General features: G+C 37.3%; 1 protein-coding gene and 1 pseudogene across 2 annotated transcripts in view; one reads left to right on the top strand and one right to left on the bottom strand.

The window, feature by feature from the left end:
* LOC141569623 (gamma-taxilin-like) overlaps positions 1 to 2,971 on the bottom strand; it is a 52,067-nt pseudogene extending 49,096 nt beyond the window's left edge.
* LOC141569539 (gamma-taxilin-like) overlaps positions 2,942 to 23,930 on the top strand; it is a 79,024-nt gene continuing 58,035 nt past the window's right edge. Inside the window, exons 1-3 of one of the 2 annotated variants that reach the window (XM_074323197.1) lie at positions 2,948 to 3,095; positions 8,187 to 8,469; positions 13,486 to 13,577. In XM_074323197.1, coding sequence (XP_074179298.1) covers positions 8,202 to 8,469; positions 13,486 to 13,577 — 360 coding nt within the window. In that variant the 5' untranslated portion in view covers positions 2,948 to 3,095; positions 8,187 to 8,201. Of the gene's footprint in view, positions 3,096 to 8,186; positions 8,470 to 13,485; positions 13,578 to 23,930 lie in introns of both variants that reach the window. The other variant, XM_074323198.1, reaches the window with a different exon arrangement.

A 23,930-nucleotide genomic window follows, 5' to 3' on the forward strand; every position in this document is an offset into this window, starting at 1 on the left:
GCCCCCTCCCAAAATCGGAAAATATTTATCCATAAAGGTATTTGTACTCTGATGTAAATTGCAGCTTTATTTACAGAGGTCAAGATATGGGAACAACCAAAGTGTCCTTGGATAGATGACACGATGAAGACAAATGGAGTACTACTCTGACATAAGAAAAGATAAAATATTGCCATTTGTGACAATGCAAATGATCTTGTGATTATTATGCTAAGTGAAATAGGTCAGACAGAAAAATCCAGAACCACATGACTTCACTCATATGGGGGATACAAAACGGAAGCCAATAAAGGAACAAGACATATAAAGAAATAGAAACTCATTGACACAGACAACAGTCTATTGGTTACCAGATGGTACATGGGGAGAGAGAATGGTAGAAGAATGCGAAGGGAGTGAAATATGTGGTGATGGAAGGAGAACTGACTCTGGGTTGTGAACACATAATGCAACATATAGATGATGTATTATAGAATTTTGCACTTGAAACCTATGTAGTTTTGTTGACCATTGTCACCCCAATAAATTTTAATTAAAAAAATTGCAATGCTTATACATGAAAACTATAAATACTTATACATAAAAACTATATTATTGAAGGAAATTTTAAAAGATCTAAAAAAATTTAAAAGACCTGAAAAAAAAGGGCAGACATCTATATTTTGTTTTCTGGTAATATATGAACTTATCCTACAATTACACAGGGCCCAGAAAACCAAGTCAATCCTGAAAATAAAGTTGGAGATCTTATACTCCTGAATTTCAAATTTACTACAAAGCAAATACAGTGTGATAATTGCATAAAGATAAACATGAATGTCAATGAATAAAATGTAGGGTTCAGAAATAAATAGTCATAAGAATGGTCAGTTGATTTTCAACAACGGTGTCAAAACCATTGAATATGGGAAAAACAGTTATTTACACAAATCATACTGGGATAAGTGTATATCAAGTAAAATAAGGAAGTTAGACTCTACCATACACCATATAAAATCAATTGAAAATGGTTTAAGGTTTTAAGATAAGAACTAAAGTATAAAACTTTCATGAGAAAAAAATAGCCATAAATCATTTCCTAGGTGTGGGCAATGATTTCTAAGTTATGACAGCAAAAGTACAAGAGCAAAATAAATTGGATTTTATCAACATTAAAATCTTTTGTAGGGCAAAGGAAGCCATGAGGAAAGTGAAAAAGTGACAGAATGGAGAAATTATTTACAAACCATATCTGATATGGGACTTGTATCCATAATTTATGAAGAACTCAATAATAAAAGACAACCGAAAGTTTAAAAGGGCAAAAGATATAAACAGGCATTTCTTTAAAAAGTTAAACAAATGGCTAATAAACACACAAAAACATGCTTAATGTCGTAAACTATGACGGGAATTCAAATTAAAACTACAATATACTACTCCGCACCCACTAGGGTGGCTGTAAGTGTTGGTGAAAATGTGGAGAAATTGCAATCATTATTGGTATTGGGAATATAATATTGTGTAGTGGTGTGGAAAACATTTGCCAGTTCCTCAATAGGTTAAACATAGAAGTGCCATATGCTCCAACAATTTCACACTCACAGATGTTCACAGCAGCACTATTTACAACATCAAAAAGTAGAAACGTGAATGTCCATCAACAGATGAATGGATAAACAATATGCGGTAAATATAATAAATGGAATATGGAGACCTAAAAAGGAAAGAACTAATAGATGCTACAATCTTGAAATCATTATAGTAAAAAAAACAACACCCAAATGGCCACACGTCATAGTTCATTTATATGAAATGTAAAATATAGGAAAATTTATAAAGACAAAAAGTAAATTAGTAATTAATCACTGAGGTGAGGGGAGAGTGTGGAGTAACTTTAAATACTATGTTTTATTTGTGGATGATGAAAAATTTCTGAAATTATATAGTAATGATGGTTTGATAATGTTAGAATATAGTTCAAATTGCTGAGTTATACACTTTAAAACGGTAACTTTTATGAAATGAATCTTATCTCAAATATGGGGGAGAGAGATTTTTGGCGCTTGATTCCATTTGGTGGGAATAGGAAACACTCTTCAGGAACCCTCAGGGCTATTCTTACATCAACAAATAAAGGACTGCAAAAGTTTGGAGCAGTGTGCTTTAAGTCAAGATGTGTTAACCAAAGAGAACTGGACTCAGCTCCACTCCACAATAGCTCCATATAGATAAAGGATGATGAATGTTCTGGTGAGGGAAAGGACACTGGGCAGATGTCAGAGGACGGAAACTGAAATTCTTGAAAACCAGCACCGCTTTTCGTCAAGTGTGTCACCTGAGCCCCAAATGGGCTAACAGGTGATGCCCCATTGGATAACCTAGCATGAACAGAAACACAGCCCTATGATTATTCTCACCTGATTCTGATCTATTGCCCTCTCTAACACTGGAATACTTCTAAAATTGTTCTAGCACCTTCTATTATCAGTATATAGTCCCCTGAAAACTACAATTCCCAGTTGGCTGCACGTGCAGCACAGTAGCTACTCTTCTCAGAACTAGAATTTCTCACTAGTCCCCATCCTTGCTCTGGAGTTATTACCTTATAGATTGCTAGGACTGATTTTGTTTTTGTTTCAAATTAAAGTTTATTGGAGTGACAATTGTTAGTAAAGTTATACAGGTTTCAGGTGTACAATTCTGTATCACATACTCCATATATCACATTGTGTATTTACCACCCAGAGTCAGTTTTTCCATCGGTTCTGCGCAGACTCTTCAACCCTCTGCTTGTCCTTTGGCTCTGAAGCCCAGCCCAGCTTGCAGTACTTCCCACTCCCTACGTCCTTTGGACCAACCTTTTCCGGTTACGTATACAGACTCCCGCGCTGTCATTGGACGCTGTCTTTCAGAAGTGAGGTACCCTGTGATCAGGGTGCCGGGTTTTGCTGTTTGCGTCATGTTTCTGCGACGCAGGTAAAAGATGCATCATCGCAAAAGGCCGTGCCTTTGCTGAGGAGGCTGTTAAGAGCAGAAGGTATTGGGACGACGACAAAACCAGTAACACCTCAGTTCCGGACATACTGCTTGCTGCGACCTGGCGGGGCTCTAGGGTGAGAAAGAGTACTACCCTTTCACAACTTTGCAGGTTTACTGTGCAACCTAAGCCAGGACACGGAAATCCGGCCTTCATTCTTCACAGGGTGACGACTGTGGGAGCACGGTGTGTGTGTGTGTTGGGATCGGACTGACTGGGGTGGGGGAGGGGTTTCGGAGCACGTGGCTCTGTGAAGACCGAGGACAGAGAATGCATTCCTGACTGAGGGGTCAGGGGACCAGGCAGCAGTGTGCCAGGTGTGATAGCCATGTGGAGCAGGCGCCGCAGGGCCGCTGGAGCCTGGTGTTGTCTCTGGCAGCCTTCGCTGTCCCCGAGCTCTCCTCGGTGGGCACCGCTGTTCCGCGGACTGAGTGGGACAAGGGACCACCTTCCTCGGGTGTAGGCGGGTTCGCAGAAGTCTAGGTATAGTGAGCCCAGGCCGCACAGGCGAGGTTGTTGCGTAGTAAGACAATGGCGAGGGAAGGCGGGCTGCTCTGCGCCCCTTTTCCTGGTCTTACTTTGCTGTCCACCTCCACGCTCATTGGTGTGAGGCGGTGGTGGAGCTGACGGGGGTTATTTGGTTCTCGGAAGTTTGACTCTCGGAGTCACCTACACAGAGTCAGTGATGCGGTGGTGATTTCTTAGACCTCGGTCCGACAGACTTGGGAAACATCACCGTGTCACAACTTGTCTTTCTAATTCAGTTTTTTTGTTGTTCTTCGTCTCAACCTCCTTCTTTCCTTTAATTGTGTGCTTGTGCGCTTCCCTTACCGGGTCTACCCTCTATTAATTTGGGGAACACTCTGGACCATTACCCTGTCTTTACTTAGGTCAAGAAGTTTTCGTTGTAAATATAGAGAAATTGCCACCATCTTCAGAAAGAGAATCTGAAGTTTTTACAGTTGGTGCTTAGTATTCGATAAAGGTCTCAGGATGAATGGGCTGCTCCAGGGTTTTCAGAGCCCGGGAGTGGAGAATTGCAGGGAAGGGGCCTTTCATTTGAACATATTGAAACAATCGCTCTTGTAGGAAATTATAAGGTAATATTTTTCTAACATGTTTAATGAACTTCAAAAGGCCCAGTTTAAATTTGAGCAGAGCGTCAAGAATTCGGTTTTATTGGGGCCCGGTTTTGAAGCTCAAGTATTTTCATGTGTCTCAGTATGAAGGTGTTACTACTTCTCAGTTTCTCTTCCCCCCCCCTCGCCACACCCCCGTGTATTTTGAAAGGAAGATCCAGAATTTGCATGATTGTAAAAGTTCTTACTATGTGCTAGTTCTTACTCTAGGGATTAATCATTGTCACTTGGGGTGACAGTGATTTTGTAGGTCCTTGCCTCAGGGATACCTCTGTTTAAAAACAAAACAAAACTTAAGACCTAAATTCCTGTTAGGGCATGAGCTTAGAAAGTTGTTGAATTAGGAGCAAAGGTTTAATCAGTTAACATTTTAAATGACCAACTAAAAGGTTAAAGTAGTGACTCCATGAGGAACATCTTTGGTTAATTGCTGGATAAAAATAGAATTTTTGCTGGTTATTGGCTGGATAAAAATACTTGTGTTTTTACTATCTCATTTTGTGTACTCTATATTTCCTTCTGCTTTTTTGAGCATCTTTCTACTTTTGATTTCTTTCCTCAGTTAACTGACTATGACATAGGCTTGAAATACATAATTAATTAGTTTTTGAAATTTCGCTTTAAATAGTTGGGTAAATAGCTTGCATCTGTAAAAATCACTTTTAGGTAAGTTCTTTATTATCTTCAAGTTAAAAAATGTTTTCTGGGTCTATAACTTCAAAAAACATTTCTTAATTCGAAATTAACCTCTGCTCTTTTTTTAGGAAGCAGAAATAATGTATAATTGTGTTGTTATTTTAAAAATATTGAGGAAATTAACAGAAAAATGACTGTTTAGTCAAGGATATCGGCTTTATTAGATTCTGTTGTTTTAGAACTGCCTATTTTTTCTTTCAATTTTCTTCATTTTGCTTCTGTATTTCGGAGTTCTGCAGATAAATTTACAGTTTTATATTTTTAGTAACTAATCCTTTTATCAACATTTAATGCTTTTGTCTCCTGTAACACTCTTTGCCCTCCAGTCTATTTTGTCTGATTGTAGGATTGCCAATCTACCTTTCTTTTGCTTACAATTTTTATGGAACATCCTTTTCTATTTCACTTTCAATCTATCTGTGTCCTTATATCTAAAATGAGTCTCTGTAGATAGCATATAATTGGATTGTGGTTTTTAAAAAATTGTCACTTTTTTGCCTTTGGATTGGAGAGTACTCAGTTTACATTTAAAGTGCCTTTGTGCTCTTTGTTTTTTATGTCTTTTATCTTTTTTCTCATTTCCTCTATTACTGCCTCCTTTGTTAGTGTAGCATTTTAATTCTCATTTCTGTGTACATTGTGTAGTTATTTTCTTAGTGTTTCTTTGGGAATTGCAACTGACTTCTTAAATTTATAACAAACTAGTTTGAATTAACATCAGCTTAGCTTCAGCGGTGAAGAGAAAATAGGCTATTACACAATTCTGCCCTTTTTTGGTCAGATTATAGCTTTGTACATTATGTACTCATAACGTAGATTTATAATTATTGCTTTGCACATTTGTCTTTTAAGTCAAGTAGGGGAAAAAGGAGTTAGAAACGAAAAATACAAAATACTGGGTTTTATATTTATCTGTGCAGTTTCCTTTATTCTTTATTTCTTTGTATGACTTTCAGTTAATGTACAATGTCCTTTCATCTCTGTCTGAAGTACTCCATTTTTCTATTTGGTAATGCAGATCCATTAGAGGCTTTTGTGTCTCTGGGAATGTTTTACAGTTTTCATTTTGAAGGCTAATTTTTGAGTTTATCATAGAGTTAATAGAGCTTATTGCATGTGTAGTTTAATGGTTTTCATAAAATATAAGACTCTCTTTAGCTAACTTCAAATATGCTTTCTGCCCCTTTCTCTCCCTTCCTCCCGTTGTGTGTGTGTGTTGGTATGTTTGATGGTGTCACCTAAGTCTCTTAAGCTCTGTTGATTTTTCTTCTTTTCTTTTTTCCCCTGTTTCTTAGACTGCATAATTTCACATGACCTAACTTCCGGTTCATTGATTCTTGTGTCTGTTTTATCTCAAAACCAAAGGATGATTTCCCTTTCATTGGAAAGGGTAAGCCAAAGTAGGAGAAACTTTTCTAAGGGGAAATTGAGGAACTAGACGAGGAGCAGACATCGTGATTGGTGCAATTGATGGGAACTGTCTCAGCCCATTCTTGGGATTAACTGTTAATAGGGGTATATTCTGAGCCAGTGACTTTGCTTCAGACAACAGATATGCAACACAATAGCAGATAGTTCTCTGTAAAGTTGAGATGCTGTTGGTTCTGGCAGCTAAACTCTTGACTTGATTTTGATTTTACAGATGAAACATCTTTGGCCTTTATTACATGATTAGTTTTATGGACTGAGTTGACAAACCCAAAAGGAGAGTATGAGGTCAGAGACTCAGCCGGCTCGGTGGATTAGGTGTTCAGTGTTTGCACGAGCCTAGAGGCAAGCTGCTTTTGAAAAGGAATGTATCTGGGATTTCTGGGAGGTTGCTCTTATTTTCTGGCCTTTACCACAGAGACTTGCAGCAGAGTGGAATCATTCAGGGTTCTGAGCCCCAAAGGAACTCTATTCATGGCTTTTCCAAATAAGAGAACCCCAGTGGCACTTCTAGGATGGTAAAGGCAAAGCTAATTGCACTTTTTATATAATGCAATTTGTACTATACATTCAAATAATAATAATAATACATTGATTCAGCCCAAAGGTGATTGGTCTAGCTTCCTTTGCTTACTATCAAATCCTGCCCAAACCCCACATGTTGAACTCACTAACTTCCCACCGCCACAGAACCACCGTGGCACAGTGATTTGGGTACCTGTTTCCAACAGAACCATAAAATCTTGTGTCCCTCTATTCTCCACAGCGTGCCAACATACTAGGTTGTGTGTATTTAGCCTTTGTGTTTATTTATTTGGGCATAGGCAGACCATGGCCCTAGCCGAAGCCTTCTTTCTGAGGGTGGCTAAAGTCAGTTATACACAGGCTACACAGGGAGACATCACTGGATGTGAAGAGACAGAGTTGTTCGACATCCATATGCAGACATGTTTTCTCTTTTACTTTTGAGCAGGTTAGAATGCCTAGCCAGGCTGTTTGCCTGGATGCCTTAACCTTCACTTGGGTTTGAAGGTCAGGCATAGATAAAAGATTAGTCCTGTGTGGTAACTTTTAAAAGCCTGTATTCATAGCCTTTTGCATTCTTTGTCTTGTAAGGATTTACTCTGTTTTTTGTTTGTTTGTTTGTTTGTTTTGTTTTGCCTGATTGTTGTGCTTTGTCCCCTGGTTACGGAAGTCCATCCTTGTGCCTTCACTGTTTTTATCTAAACTTTCTCAGGACAACTCTTCAAAGGATAAAACAAAGGCTGGCTCATGTACAGGTTTCTCCGGGAGCTGCAAGAAAGATTGAGTGAGACCATAAACCTTTAAAAATAATGTCTGTGTTGTTTCCTTGGAATTGGTAGCCTGCACTGATAGTGTAGGCAGCTGTCCTTAGGCCACTGTTGACCTAGCATGTGGGGAATTACAGGCAGGAAGTTTGAAATTACGCAGTGCTCTCTCCCAACACACAGCAGCTTTTTTATTCACTAAGCTCTTCATTTGTCTGTAAGTTTTTATTTTGTGTTGTAAGTTTTTAGAAGATTCCAGAGTTCTGCAGGAGTTGATTCTGATACATTCTCTCAGGAATTGTTAAAAGGTTAGAGCTTGGAGTTCTGTAATCCCCAATTATGACAGACCTTCTTCCTTTGCCATCTGAGGTTCAAAGAAGCATCAGTATTTTATAAATTTATAAACCACTGTGAAATGGGGCGGACAAAAAACCTATCATGTGATGGTATGCTTATTGATTGTACCATGTACAGAATGTTAAATAAGTACATTTGATCATCGACAAGCAAAGTGAGATGGAAAACTATATTTTTCTGTACTGCATAATTTTCCTCCCTTAATTACATTTGACTTAACCTCTTCCTCCATATGTTTTTTTTTCTCATGTCCTCTAGTTTGTGATTGGCACAATGGAAGAATCGAGCATTTGCAGGATAGGAATAAAAGCAGATATGCTGTGTAAATCTCAGTCAAAGATTAGTCTTCAACAGCATGACTCAAATCCTGGTGGCAGAAGTAACAAACATTCACTGGAAGAGGATGAAGACAGTAACTTTATAACAAAGAACAGGAATTTGGCGAGCCCAGAGTACTGCTTCCATGGGTCAAAAGGTGGAACAGATCCCTCTGATAGTCAACAAGATACAAAGTGCAACAGGGACGAAGGAAAAACCTTAGGTAATAATTAATCTCTGCTCAGTGGTTGGACGTTTTCACATGCTACTCATTGTGCTTATATTTTCTGCAGCACAGGTGACTGTGGAATGTGGCCAATTTTGAGGTATGTGCTGTTTAGCTAATATATCTATTTTCTTTGGTCTGCTGCACTTATATGCAGGAAGTGAAAAAAGCAGAGTAGGAAGTTTAGTTATAGGAACCTTCATTATTTGTCTCTGAATAATCAAGACTTGTTTTCCCTGAAAACATTTGAGGCCAGTTTGGCAGAAGTGGTTTTTGATTTGTCTTTTGTTGTTTGATCCTATAACACAACCCAACTAATAACTACTGTAAAGCTGTATATTTGCTTACTTTATTTAAAGAATGTTCACTGAAATTTGGAAGTGACATGTTATCAGTTGTCTAAAATGTGGGTTAATAAGACTGGATTTCAGGGTATATTTTCTTCTTTTTGCTGTGTTGGCAGGCCTAAAAATGTTAAATTTCATGAGTGAAATCTGAAACTCTTGTTTTGCCTCACTAGTTGCTCCTCAGTTTTTTTATCCTATTGTTTATAACATTTCCCTTGTCTGATGTGAGTGATGTCTATACATGATTAGAACTGGGAATTTTTTAAAAAATAATTTTCTGCTACCATGTAAGACTTTAAAATTTACAGAAATATGAAAAGTATTGTTACTTCTTGACATAAGACAAATACCTCAGGAACAATAGCCCATAACAATGTGTATAAAATTTAGCTTCAGGTTAAAACTGTTTAGTTTAAAATGGCTAGAGTTTAAAATCTTCTTAAAAATTACAGTTAACTTCACTATTACTTCTTACATATGCAGTAATTATATTCTTCTCTTTTACTTGGCCTTGAATTTTAAGAGAAAATATTTTAGTATTAAAGTTTATATCCATAGGATTGTGTTCTCTTTGAAGTTGGACTGTTGCTCCCTCCCTCAATCCATAGCAGTCAATAAAGAGATACAGCAAATATTAAAGTGTTCCTCAAATTTTAAACAGTGGAATATCTCACAAAAGAGAGTGAACATTTTAGCAAATAAGTAAGTACCTACACCCCAGAGCAAGAAATAAAACATCATCACTTACCTCGAAGCATCATTTTCCCTCTCCATACTCAGGCACCTACTTCTTCTCCCTGACACAGTTTTTTGGTGAATTGTTTTTTTTTAAATGGAAAATTTTAAAATAAAATAATAAACATTGGTGTTATCTAGTACGGAATTGTGCTGATAGTTTATGTTACAACTTTTCATGTTACTCTTATAAAATACTTTTTTTTTAATTTTTGAATTAATGGCATACAATATTATATAGTTTTAGGTGTACAACACAATGATTAGACATTTATATAACTTAGGAAGCGATGACCCTGGTAAATCCAGTACCCATCAGACACCATGCATCATTAAGTACAGTATCATGGACTATATTCCCCATGCTATACTCCACATCCCCATGACTATTTTGTAACTACCAATTTGTACCTCTCAAAACGCTCCCCACTTCACAAATCCTACCAACCCCACCCCTCAGTCTGACAATTATAAAAATATTCTCTGTATGTATGAGTTTATTTCTGTTTGTTTGTTCGTTTATCCTCTCTAGATCCCACATATAGGTGAAATCATATGGCATCTGTCTTTCTCTGACCTCCAACTCAGCACAGTACCCTCCAGGTCCATCCATGTTGCTGCAGATGGCAAGATTTTATTGTTTTTATGGCTGTTTTATTGATATGTGTACCACCTACCCCTTATCCATTCACCCACTGTTGACTCCTCATAGGTTGCCTCCATATCTTGGTTGTTGTAAATAATGCTCCAGTGCACATGACCCATCAAAGTAGTGGTTTGGGTTTCTTCAGATAAATATGCAGAGGTGAGATGACTGGGTCTTTGTCTCTTTTTGAAGCATTTGTTTTAAAGTATGTATTGTCCGATAAGAGTATTCCTACCCTAACTTATTTTTGTTCATTTCCATTTTCATGAAATATCTTTTTCCATCCCTTTCCTTTCAGTCTGTGTGTGCATCTTTCTATCTGAAGTGAGTCTTTTGTAGGCAACATACATAAGGCTTTTGTTTTCTTATCCATTCAGCCACCCTATGTTTTTGGTTACAGCATTTAATCCGTTTCCATTTAAAATAATTGTTGATAAATACATGGTTATTGCCACGTAATTATTCATGTTTTTTATCTTTTGTTCCCCTTCCTCACTCCTTTCTTCCTCTGACTCCTCCTCCTTCTTTCTTTCATCTTTCTTTTTTCCTCTTCTTCAAGAAGTCCATTTAACATTTCTTGTAACACTGGTTTGGGGATGACCTCCTTAAGCTTTTTGCTATCTAGTACTCTCTTTATCTGTTCTCGATTCTGATTACATATAACCTTGCTGGGTAGAGTAATGTTGGTTGTAGTTCCTTGCTTTTCATCACTTTGAATATTTCCTGCCAATTTCTTCTAGCCTGCCTAGTGTCTGTTGAGAAATCAGCTGATAGTCTAATGGGAGCTCCCTTATAGTAACTAACTGCTTTTGTCTTGTTTTTAAGATTCTTTGCCCTTAACGTTTGATATTTTCATTATGATGAGTCTTGGCTCCTTTAGGTTCATCTTATTTGGGACTCTGCACTTCCTGGGTTTGTATGTTTATTTTTTTCACCAGGTTAGGTAAGTCCTCTCTCATTATCTCTTCAAATAGGAGATTGGACAATTAAGTTTATGAACTCATCCTAGAGAAAGTGCTACATACCTCATTGCTGAATTTCACTATAGTGACCTTCAAAGTACTCCCTTTGGGAATCTATACACCAACTCTAGCACCTAGTCCACCCTTAAAAGCAATTTTGGAACTCTCTTTCTGGAATGGCCATCAGAACTGTCATCGTATTACCTTTGATGTCCTGAATGTCATTGAAATGTCTTCCTTTCCATATTTCCTTTATTTTCGGGTAAAGAAAGAAGTCACAAGGGGTTAGAGCAGGTGAGGAGGGAGGGTGTTCCAATACAGTTATTTGTTTACTGACTAAAAACTCCCTCACAGACAGTGTTGTGTGAGCTGGTGCATTGTTGTGATGCAAAAGCCATGAACAGTTAGTGAAAAGTTCAGGTCATCTAACCTTTACACACAACCTTTTAGCACTCGCAATAGAAAATTTGGTTAACTGTTTATCCAGTTGGTACAGATTTATAATGAATAATTCCTCTGATAGCAACATCGTTGCAACAAGTTCGCATACACTATTGTCAGACCTCATAGGTTTACAATCCCTTGTGCTCTCTCTTCTGGTATTTCTGTGATGTGAATGTTAGTATACTTGATATTGTCCCAGAGGCCCCTTAAACTATCCTCATTTTTTTTAATTCTTTTGTCTTTGTGTTGCTCAGATTGGGTGTTTTCTGCTACCTTATCTTCCAAATCACTGATTCAATTCTCTGCTTCTTCTAATCTGTTGATTACCTCTAATGTATTCTTTACTTCAGTTACTCTATTCTTCATTTCTGATTGGTTCTTTATGTTTCCTATTTTCATTTTTATGTTTCCTATCTCTTTGTTTCAGTTCTCCCTGAGATCATTGAGCCTCCTTATAATCAGTGTTTGGAACTCTGGGTCTGGTAAATTGCTTGTTTCCATTATGTCTAATTCTTTTCTTGGAGCTTTGTTCATCTGGCAATTTTTTTTTGTCTCCGCATTTTAGCTGCCTCCATGTGTAAAATTTTATGTATTGGGTAGGGTTGCTGTACCTCCATTCTTAGTAGAGTGACTTTATATAGTGGTGTCATGGGCCCAATAGTACCTGAGCCAGGTAGTGCAGGTGTGTCCCTTGTGAGGGTTGTGTGTGCCCTCTTACTGAAGTGAGCCTTGGTTGCTGTTATATGTTAGTTGAAGGGGGATTGACCCTCAGGCTGACCCTCAGTGAGGACAGTCTATGACTACAGTGGAGGAGCTGTTGTTCAGGGGCTACTCTGCAGAGCAGGATTTGCTTTTGTGGGGTCTGCTGCCTGCCTAGTCTGCCCTTTGGGTGTGTGATTTGTGGAGGTGGTTGGCTGGTGCACTGGTGTGGTTGGACATTTGTCACCAGGTGTGTTGGTTCTAGGACTTCGGGGAAGGGTTGTGTTGTGTGCCACGGTCAGTGTTGCCTATGTCCTGCCCAGGACCACTTGGTATGAGCTTCAAAGTGATCTGCAGATGGTAGCCACTAATCTGGGCTTGGTGGTGCTTGGGAGAGGCTAAGCTACAAATGTAGGCTAGGAGCTTCTATTGCCAGGCTTGGGGGTCCTCACCAAAAGGTGTGGGGCATGCTGAGGCCACATGCTGCTTGTTTGGCGTTTGTGAACTTTTAAGAGATTTTAGTAAAGTCCAAATTATGAGCAGGCCTGGAAATGGCTTGGGTGGATCTGCAAGTTGGGTGGGGTAGGGTCTCAGGTGGCACCTGTGCAAGGTGAAGGGTGTTAGGCAGGTTGACACCTGCCCAAATTATTAAAGTAGTCTTTTTAAAACTCTTCTGCAAGGGAAGAGCTGATTTGACTTTTTTCTTGGCACTAAACTTGGTTAACACCCGCAGTATGATTAGTAAGTCATCAGGAAAAAAGTCATAACTAAAATTATTTCAAGGATTATTATGTGAATTTTATATAGTCAGTGTGTTTTAGCTGAACAACCCTTTGAACTTCATAGAAGGAAGCTTTAAAAACATTCACAGCCTTGGTAAAATATCTTAACTTGGAATGAGTGGTTAGACAAGCATTTTTAAACATTCAGTAATTGTTCTTACTGTTTAAGTGCTAGTTAGCTGAAAATAGTAGTGGTAGTTGGTAAGTGAAGAAATTGTGGGTGGGGAACTACTAAATCATAATTTGACAAAATCTAATTTAGCAGGTGACTCTCTATATCTAATTATAGCCTTAAATTATACTTTGGATGTCTGAACATACATTTTTGTATAGCATTTACAGATTGGATTAATTTTATTTGCTGGTACATTTTTTTCTTTTATTTTATTAATCATCAGGAAAAGAAGTATTATTATTGATGCAAGCCTTAAGCACTCTTTCAACTCCAGAGGAGAAGCTGGCAGCTCTCTGTAAGAAATATGCTGATCTCGTGAGTATTAAGGGAGCAAGGTCCATATAAAATACAGCAAAATGTGTACGTGCTCTATAAACTCTTAAATAGAATTTTGATACAACTTTAAATGTAAAATCATATTGTATTACAGAATTGAACAGAAGAACTTAATTTCTTGGGACTTGTGTTGATGGTTTGGCCTCGTTTTATGATATGATAAATAGAACATCGTAATGCTTTCTGAGGTGTGCAGTAGCTCTCCTATACTCAGTCAGCCTCTGCATATCTAGGCCAACATTTTCATTTGTATGTTTACATGCTTTTCAGTGGGAGGGAGTGATTTCTATGTTTAATTCCAGAGATTCTAGACGTGAAAGAATATTAGACACAAAAGCATAACCATTTTGATTGGAATTGTGAGTTACATGATGTAGTCTAGTAAAAAAGTACCATGTCACAGGATATGTGTGTGTGTGTGTGCATGCATATATATATGCATCTCCTAAATGCCGGGCATTGTTCTTTTATTGATCTTCAAAAGATGTTGACTAATAAAAGAGTTTGTTCTGGCCTGTGTTATTTCAAGTAGCAACAATTCTTTTTCTGAGTTTATGGAAGCACTGTTAACATGGAAACCCTGCCATCATTTTGAAAGAAAAGAATGAGAAAGTCATAGAACCCTCTGAAGAACAGTTGTGGGAAATCTCTAGGATAGTTAGTTCTAATGTAAGTTTTTAAATTCTTATGTTTTGTGAAATACTTACGTGAATTGTTACTGAAACCTCTTGTGCATTTTCATCTCTTATTTAAATAACTATTCTATATCATAAACATTGCCATGTTCTGTTAATAACTGACTCTTAGAGCTGGGACAATTGTAGTTACTATTCTTTCAAGTGATGTTTGTATACCGCCCTTAGCAGCCTGTCACCTTTTGCAATATTGTGAGAAGCAGAAACCCCTGAGCATCCATTAAAATGGCCTACAACTGTCCAAATGCAAAGATGGCACCCATTAGTGTTGTTGGATTGCTGCACTCTGGAAAAGGAATGTTTGCATTGGATATCAAAGCCAATCTCTAATGATATATCCACATGATGAAAATCAAATGAGCAGTGGTAGGAAAAGGAAACCAAAACAAAAAGAGAAAAAGATTGCTGGGTAAAGGAATGAAATTTAGGTAGAAAGTAGTAGAATACATGGTTAGGTAGTTGGTCTGGTGATGTGACAGCAGGAGTCAGCCACAATAGGATTAGGGAAGAAGACGCAAATTGACTAACACATTGGTCTAGGGCAGTCCTCAAAATCATGCAGATCACCTGGGCATCTTGTCAGATTTTAGACTCTGACTAAGTAGATGTAAAACAAAACAAACAAAAAAACACTTTGAAGCACATGTGGAGTGAGTTGGGGAAGATGGTTAAGATACTGCATTCTGAAAATTTCCCAAATAGTTTACAAAGCTGCTGGTCCAGATCTTCACCTAAGATGCAAATTCCAGAAGCACCTGTCGTTGAAAACCAGTAGGGGCTCACAACCAGAAGATCCACAATGCTGTGGTGAACTGAGAAATACCTCTTAAAGGGTTCTTTCACAGACTCACTAACCCCACGGCCTAGAGCAGAAGCAGCTGTTTGAAAAGTGTCCAGTCTGTCTGTGAAAGGGAGTCATTTGCTAATCTTAAGATCATGGGCCTGAGGGGCAGTGTTGGGATACTCCTCAGTGATGGAGGCACTGGCGGACACCATTTTTGAACCCTCCTTCCTTTACCTCGCTAAAGCTGTCGGGTGCCTTTTCTTCAACTGTATAGATTTTTTTTTCCTCTTTTTGTTTTTTGGGTAGGTGCCTTCGTTGCCCTTTTACTGGTGGGTGGCATTTTTGTGCTGTCCCTGCAACTTGCTTAAGTCTTACTAAAGCCATTGGGGGACATCATTTTTTCTCCTTATCCTCTCCTGTGCCATCTTTGGACTCTACCTGTGTTATGCACCATAATGCTAGTATCTATGGGAGGGCAGCACATGTCTGGTGCCTGTTTTTTCTGGCTGCTGCCCTCGAGACACCCCGTGATCCTGTGCCCCTGGAAGCTGAGGGTTTGTGTTTCTGGGTCCCATGAGCATGTAAAATCAGACAGATAGCACATAGCTGACTACCACTCCCGGACCACTGCACAGACAACAGACTGAAATGTTCCCTGTCTTTGTAAGAAAGTGGTTTGTTTGTACAGCAGCCTTGGCCTGAAGGCAGGCCTCTGGAGTTGTGTGCTCTCAGAGAATGGAGGCAGTGGATGCAATATTTGCGCTCTCACCGTCTTGCTGCAGCTCTCCTAGAAAGAAGATTATACACATATCTGGAGTCCTGATTTAGTGACTATCACCCAAGGGACACCTTCATATCTCGTGTGGTGGCCAGGAGGGCTTATATTTGTATTCCCATAAGATTGTGTATATTTGCATTCTTTAAAAGCCGTTGGCTGAGGGTCAGTTACCTTCAAGGTGCTGACAGAGACTCTCCCCCTCCTTACCCACCGGGACACTGACAGGTCTTGGCATACTGTCAGTAACTGGAGCTAGTGCAAATGAAATAGGCTTCTTAGAGAGTCATCAAAAATCAAGTACAAGTTAAGATCTGAGGCAGGGTTGAACAATGGGGCTCATCTACAAGAGGCCACCACTTCAACACTGGGAGAGGTAGTTGTTTCATCTCATATAGAAGAAAAGTAAAGAGTATCAGCAAATGAGGAAATAGACTAATATGTTCCAAATGAAAGAACAACATAAAACCTCAGGGAAAAAAAAAACCGTTAATGAAATGTATGAGTCCTTGCCTGATAAAGTGTTTAAAGTAATGGTCATAGGGACATTTACCAAACTCAGGAGAAGAATGGTTAAATACAGTGAAAATGTCAATAAAGATATAAAAATATAAGAAAATACCAGTCAAATGGACAGAGCTGAAGAATACAGTAATGGCACTGAAAAGTACACTATAGGAATTCAACAGCAGATTACAAGGAGTGGGAAGATGATCAGTGCACTTGAAGACAGCACAGTGAAACTCACCTAGTCATAGCAGCAAACATCAAAAAATGAATTAAAAAACTGAAAGTAGCTTAAGAAACATAAGGGAAAACACCAAGTGGAGTAACAAGCATTTTAGAGGGGACCTAGAAGCAGACTAGAGAAGTGCCATGAATTGATTTGAAGAAGAACAGCTGAAAATTCCCTAACCTGGAGAAGGAAACACATTCAGATCCAGGAAGCACAGAGAGTTCCAAAAAAGATTGAACACAAACCCACAGCAAGACACATTATATTTAAAATGTCAAAAAGTAAAGATAAAGAATAAATAAGCAGCAAGGGAAAACTTGTTACAAAGGAACCATATTTAGACTACTAGCAGGTTTTGTAGCATAAATTTTGCAGCCCAAAAGGGAGTGACATGATATAATCAAAGTGCTGAAAGGAAAGAAAAACCTTCCAAACAAGAATGCTGTACAGGCAAAGTTATCACTCAGAATTGAAGTACAGAGAAAGCGTTTTGCAGAGAGACAAAAGGTAAAGAAGTTCATCACTAAACCGTCCTTACAAGAAATGGTAAAGAGATTTCTGTACACTAAAAAGGATGGTGCTAAATAGCTACAAAAATAATATTAAAAATGTGGAAATATAAATCTCACTGGTGAAGGTCAATATTTATGAAAGGCAGTGGGTTAATAAAGGTAGTATGAAGCTTAAAAGACAACAGTAGTAAAAATAACTGTAACTACAATAATTAGTTAAGAGATATACCAGTAAACGCTATAAAACGACATCAAAAACATAAAACATGACAGGGTCAAATAAAAATACAGAGCTTTAGAATGCATTTAAACTTACCAACCTAAAATAGAGTGCTACAAATACAAATTTTATAGGTAAAGCTCATAGTTACCCCAAAGCAAACATCTATAGTAGGTAGACAAAAGATGATGAAAAAGGAACCTCTAAAGAAAGTTTTCAAACCACAAAGGAAGAGAGCAAGAGAAAAGTAAATGCCTAGGAATTCATTAAACCAAGGCAGTGAAACACCCGTACACTGAAAACTCTAAGACATTGATAAAAGAATTTGAGCAAGACAAAAATGAAATGGAAAGAACTTTTGTTCTCATGGATGGAAGAATTAATATGGTTAAAGTGCCCATATTACCCAAAGGAATCTACAAATTCAGTGCAGTGCCCATGAAATTGCAAAGGCATGTTTCACAGACAATCCTCAAATTTGTTTGGAATTACAAAAGACCCTGAATAGTCAAAGCAATCTTGCTAAAGAATAGCAATACTGGAAGCATCATAAACTCAGATTTAAAACAATTACAAGTATGTAGAAATGAAAAGAGTGTGTTGGCATAAAAACACAGCAGTACCTGAAAGGAATAAAACTCGGAGCCCATGGATAATCACATACATATATGGGGAAGTGATATATAACAAAGAAGCCAAGAATGTGCAGTGGGGAAAGGACAGTCTTTGAAAATTGTTTTTTGGAAAATAGGACAGCCACATGCAAAAAAGCATGAAGTTAGACTACTATCCTACATGATGCCCAAAAAGGATTTCAAAATGTGTAAAAGAATCAGTATAATACCTGAAACTATGAAACTTCAGGAATAAAACATAGGTGGTAAGCTGCCTTTTTTTTTTTAATTAAAGTTTATTGGGCTGAAAATTATTAGTAAAGTTTCATAGGTTGTAGGTGTACAATTCTGTAATACTTCATACATATATCACATTGTGTGTTCACCATCCAGAGTCAGTTTTCTTTCCGTCACCACATACATGATCCCTTCTACCCTCATCTACCACACCCCTCCCCACATACACTCCGGTAACTACTAAACTATTGTCTGTGTCTATGAGTTTTTGTTTCTTCATTTGGTTTTCTTGTTCTTTTGTTGTTTTCAGTTTTATATACCACATATTGTGAAATCACATGGTTCTTGACTTTTTCTGTCTCACTTAATTTACTTAGTATAATACTCTGAAGATCCATCCATGATGTTGCAAATGGTACTATTTCATCTTTTCTTATGGCAGAATAGTATTCCATTGTGTATATATACCACATACCACATGTTCTTTATCCAATCATCTATCTAAGGACACTTTGGTTGTTTCCATGTTTTGGCCCCATAAGTAAAGCTGCAATGAACATCAGAACTTACATATCTTTACGGATAAATATTTTCAGGTTTTTAGGGTAGATACCCAGGAGAGGGATTGCTGTGTCATACGGTAATTCTATTCTTAATTTTCTGAGGAACTTCCACACTGCCTTCCATAGCAGCTGCATCAATCTGCATTCCCACCACCAGTGTAGGGGGGTTTCTTTTTGCCCATAGCCTCTCCAACAATTGTTGTTATCTGTTATGTTATGATAGCCATTCTAACTGGTGTGAGGTGATATTTCATTGTGCTTTTTATTTGCATTTCTCTGATAATTAGTGATGTTTTCATATATCTGTGGGTCATTTGCATGTCCTCCTTCGAGAAATGTCTATTCAGGTCCTCTGCCCATTTTTTAATTGGGTTGGGTTTTTTTTTTTATTGTTGAGTTGTATGAGTTCCTTATATAATTTGGATATTAGCCTCTTTGAGAGGCGTTGTTTGCAGAAATCTCCATTTTGGTTGGTTGCTTCTCTATTTTGTCGACAACAGAAGCTTTTGAGTATGATATAGTCCCATTCATTTATTTTAGCGTTTATTTCCCTTGCCTTAAAAATATACAAAATCCTCTTTGAACCCAACGTCCATAAATTTAGTACCTATGTTTTCTTCTATGCAGTTTATTGTTTCAGGGCTTATGTTTAGGTCTTTCATCCATTATGAGTTAATTATGGGACGTGGTGACAGATAGCAGTCTTTTGCTTTCCAATTCACCCACCACCATTTAGTGAAGAGACTGTCTTTTCCCCATTGTATGTTTTTGGCTCCTTTGAGCCATATTTTGTGTCTACATTTATATGGGTTTATTTCTGGGTTCTCAGTTCTATTCCATTGGTCTGTGTGTCTGGTTAACTGCCAATATCATACTGTTTTTATTATTGGTGGCCTGTAGTGCAACCTAAGTCAGGGAGTGTGATACCTCCAGTATTTTTCTTTTTTCTTAGGATTGCTTTGGCTCTTTGTGGTCTTTTGTGGTTCCATACAAATCTGATGATTTTTTTGTCCCTTTTCTTTAAAAAATGCCATTGGGATTTCGATGGGGATTGCATTAAGTCTGTATATTGCCTTGGTTAAATGGCCATTTTAACTATGTTGATTCTTCCAATCAGTGAACACATGTCTTTCCATTTCATTGTGTCTTCTTCAATTTCTTTGAAAAATGTCTTACAGTTTTCAAAGTATGGGTCTTTCACATCCAATGTTAGGTTTATTCCTAATTATTTTATTCCTTTTGTGACAATTGCAAAAGGAATTTTTTATTTGTTTGTTTTCCTGAGATTTCGTTGTTAATATATAGGAATGCAATGGACTTGTGTATGTTCATTTGGTAGCCAGCAACTTTACAGTATTCGTTTCTTGTTTCTAACAACTTTTCGGTCGAGTCTTTAGGGTTTTCTATCTAGAGCATCATGTCTTCCACAAAAGGTGACAATTTAACCTCTTCATTCCCAATTTGGATGCCTTTTTTTCCTTTCTTTTGCTCTGGCTAGGAATTCCATTACTATGTTGAAAAGCCGGAGTGATAGGGGACAGCCCTGTCATGTTCCTGAACATAGATCTATGGACTTCTGGTTTTCACTGTTAATTATGATATTACCTGAGAGTTTGTCATCTGTGGCTTTTATTATGTTAAGGTATTTTCCTTCTATACCCATTTTATTAAGTGTTTTAATCATAAATGGATGTTGTATCTTGTCAAATGCTTTTTCTGCATCTATTGATATAATCATATGATTTTTGTCCTTTATTTTGTTTATGTGGTGTATCACATTGATCGATTTGTGTATGTTGAACCATCCTTGTACCCCAGGGATGAACCCCACTTGGTCGTGATGTATAATCTTTTTAATGCATTGTTGCATTTGATTTGCTAGAATTTTGTTTAGGATTTTTGCATCTGTATTCATCAGAGATATTGGTCTGTAATTTTCTTTTTTTGTGTTATCCTTACCAGGTTTTGGTATCAGGGTAATGTTGGCCTCATAAAATGAGTTAGGGAGTATTGTCTCTTCTTCAATTTTTTGGAAGAGTTTGAGTAGGACAGGTATTAGATCCTCTTTGAATGTTTGGTAGAATTCACTAGTGAAGCCATCTGGTCCTGGACTTTTGCTTTTGGGAAGGTTTTGGATGACTGATTCAATTTCCTTACTGTTGATCTATTTAGATTTTCTAATGCTTCGTGAGTCAGCCTAGGACAGCTATATGTTTCTAAGAACTTGTCCATTTCTTCTAGGTTATTGAATTTGGTGGCATATAGTCCTTCATAGTATTCTTGGATGATCCTTTGTATTTCTGTGTCATCTGAAATAAATTTCCCTCTTTCATTTCTGATTTTGTTTATATGTGTCTTTTTCTTTTTATTTTAATGACTCCAGCCAAGAGTTTTCAATTAATAATCTTTTCAAAGAACTATCTTCTTGTTGCATTCGTATTTTCTATGGTCTTTTTGTTCTCTATGTCATTTAATTCTGCTTTAATTTCTATTATTTCTTTCTGTCTGCTGACTTTGGGTTTTATTTGTTCTTTTTGTAGTTCTTTGAAGTACACTGTGAGATTTTTATCTGGGATTTTTCTTCTTCCTGAGATAGACCTGTAGTGATATAAATTTCCCTCTTATTTATTGCGTTTGCTGCATCCCAAAAGTTTTGGTAGATTGTATTTTCATTCTCATTTGTTTGTATGTATCTTCTGATCTCTCCTCTTATTTCTTCTTTGACCCAGTCATTCTTTAAAAGTATGTTGTTTAATCTCCACATATTTGTGGTTTTTCCTGCTTTCTTTTTGCAGTTGATATCCAATTTCAAAGCCTTGTGATCAGAGAATATGCTTGGTATGATTTCAATCTTCTTAAATTTGCTGAGGCTAGTTTTATGTCCCAATATATGGTCTATCCTTGAGAATGTTCCATGTACACTAGAAAAGAATGTATAGTCTGATGTTCTAGGATGAAGTGCTCTATAAATGTCAATTATGTCCATTTCATCTAATGTGTCATTTAGGGCTGCTATTTCTTTATTTATTTTCTGTTTGGATGATCCACCCATAACTGTCAATGATGTATTTAGGTCTCCTGCTGTAATTGTGTTTTGGTCACTTTCTCCCTTTAATCCTATTAGTAGTTGCTTTGTATATTTTGGTGCTCCCTGATTGGGGGCATAAACATAGATGACTGTTAACGTCTTGTTGTATAGTCCCCTTTACCATTATGAAATGTCCATGTTTATCTCTTGTTACCGTTTTTATCTGAAGTCTGTTTCATCTGATATCAGTATAGCTACACCTGATTTTCTCTGAATACCATTTGCTTGGAGTGTCAATTTCCACCATTTCATTTTGAGTCTACATTTGTCTTTGTAGCTGAGATGTGTCTTTTGGAGGCAGCATATGATTGGGTTTAGTCTTTTTAATCCAATCTGTTACTCTGCACCTTTTTATTGGTGAGATCAATCCATTTACATTTAGGGGTTTTATTGATATATGAGGATTTCCTATCATTCTATCTTTGGTTTTCTGATCCGATAGTGTCTCCATTGTTTCTTTGCCTTTTTGTTGCTGTCTATTATTTCAGTGTGGTGGTAGTCTATAATGATTCCTCTGTTTCTTCTTTTTTATGTTACATGTTTCAGTTCTGGATATTTTTTGAGTGGTTACAATTAAGTTTATGTAAAGGAAAGTTTCATATTTAGAGTATTCCATTTTTTTCAGCATGCCTCGCTTCTACATTCCTTTGTGCCAGTTCAGACCTTTACTCTCTTCCCTTTTATCTTTTTGTTCTCACAGATTATCCCTATTTATGCTGTGAGTTGATTTCTGCACCGAAGTATCAAGTTATCTTTTTCCTCTTTTTTTTTTTCTTCTTTACCCTGTATGTTATGTTTATGTGTATAGTATCCTATTTTGTTTAGAGCTTGCCAATTCCTGCTTCTGTTTGTTCATAATACTACTCATGGTTTTATATTCTTTTGCCTTTTTGTTTTAGATTGAATAGCCTCTTTCAGTATTTCTTATAATGCAGGTTGTGTGTTAGAAAATTCCCTCAGCTTTTGTATGTCTGGAAAGGTCTTTATTCCTCCTTCATATCTAAAGGATATCTTTGCTGGATATATTATTCTTGGCTCATAATTTCTCTCTTTCAATAGTTTGAATATTTGATTCCACTCTCTCCTGGCTTGTAGAGTTTGTGCTGAAAAATCTGATGATAATATAATGGGCTTTCCTTTGTAGGTTACAGTCTCTTTTTCCCTGTCTGGATTCTTTCTTTTTCATTAATTTTTGACAGTTTCAATACAATGTGCCTTGGAGAAGACCTATTGAGATTGAGGTAATTAGGTGTTCTTTTTGCTTTTTGGATTCGAGGATCTGGTTCTTTCCATAAGTTTGTGACGTTCTCATCACCTCTTTGTTTGAATATACTCTCTGTTCCCTTATCCCTTTCTTCTCCTTCTGGTATGCCCATTATTTTATTTTGCTCTTTCTGATGGACTCAGAAAGTTCTTGTAGAGTTCTTTCATTTCTTTTAACTCTCAAGTCTCTCTCTTCTTCCATCTGTGTCATTTCCAGATTTCTATCTTTGATGTCACTGATTCTTTCCTCCATCTGGTCAGCTCTATTACCTAAGCTGACAATTTCATTTTTCATTTGTTTTATTGAGTTCTTAATCCCCAGAAATTCTTTTTAAAATTTCAATCTCTTTGGTAAAATGTTCATTTTGTTCTTTGATTGTGTTTCTGAGTTAATTAAACAACCTGTCTGTGTTTTCTTGCATCTCATTGAGTTTTTTCAGAACTGCAATCTTTAAGTTTCCATCATTTAAGTCACATATTTTCATGTCTTTAAGTTCATTTTCTGGAGACTTTTCATTTTCTTCTGAGATGCCTTGTTACATTGGTTATTCATGGTGATTAGTTAATTATTTCTTCCTAGGCATGTACAGGAGTGGGTTTTGCAACAGGTTAATAGGAAGAGGCCTTTCTTTTGCTTTCCGGTAGGTGTTTGTAGAATTTTTTATTTTGTCTCCTACTGTAGCCTTTTATTCTTTCTCACTCTGTAGTGTTATATTTTCTGTGCACTGTTCCAGCTTCTTACACAATGGTGGGATGGTTCCTTGGAAGGTGGGTTTCTCCTCTGTGAACAGGTTACCTCAGTAGTAAGGCACCACCTCTATGGGGGGATGTGGAGAGCCTCTGAA

Source organism: Rhinolophus sinicus, chromosome X (assembly GCF_036562045.2).
Source record: "Rhinolophus sinicus isolate RSC01 chromosome X, ASM3656204v1, whole genome shotgun sequence".
Taxonomy (NCBI): Eukaryota; Metazoa; Chordata; class Mammalia; order Chiroptera; family Rhinolophidae; genus Rhinolophus; species Rhinolophus sinicus.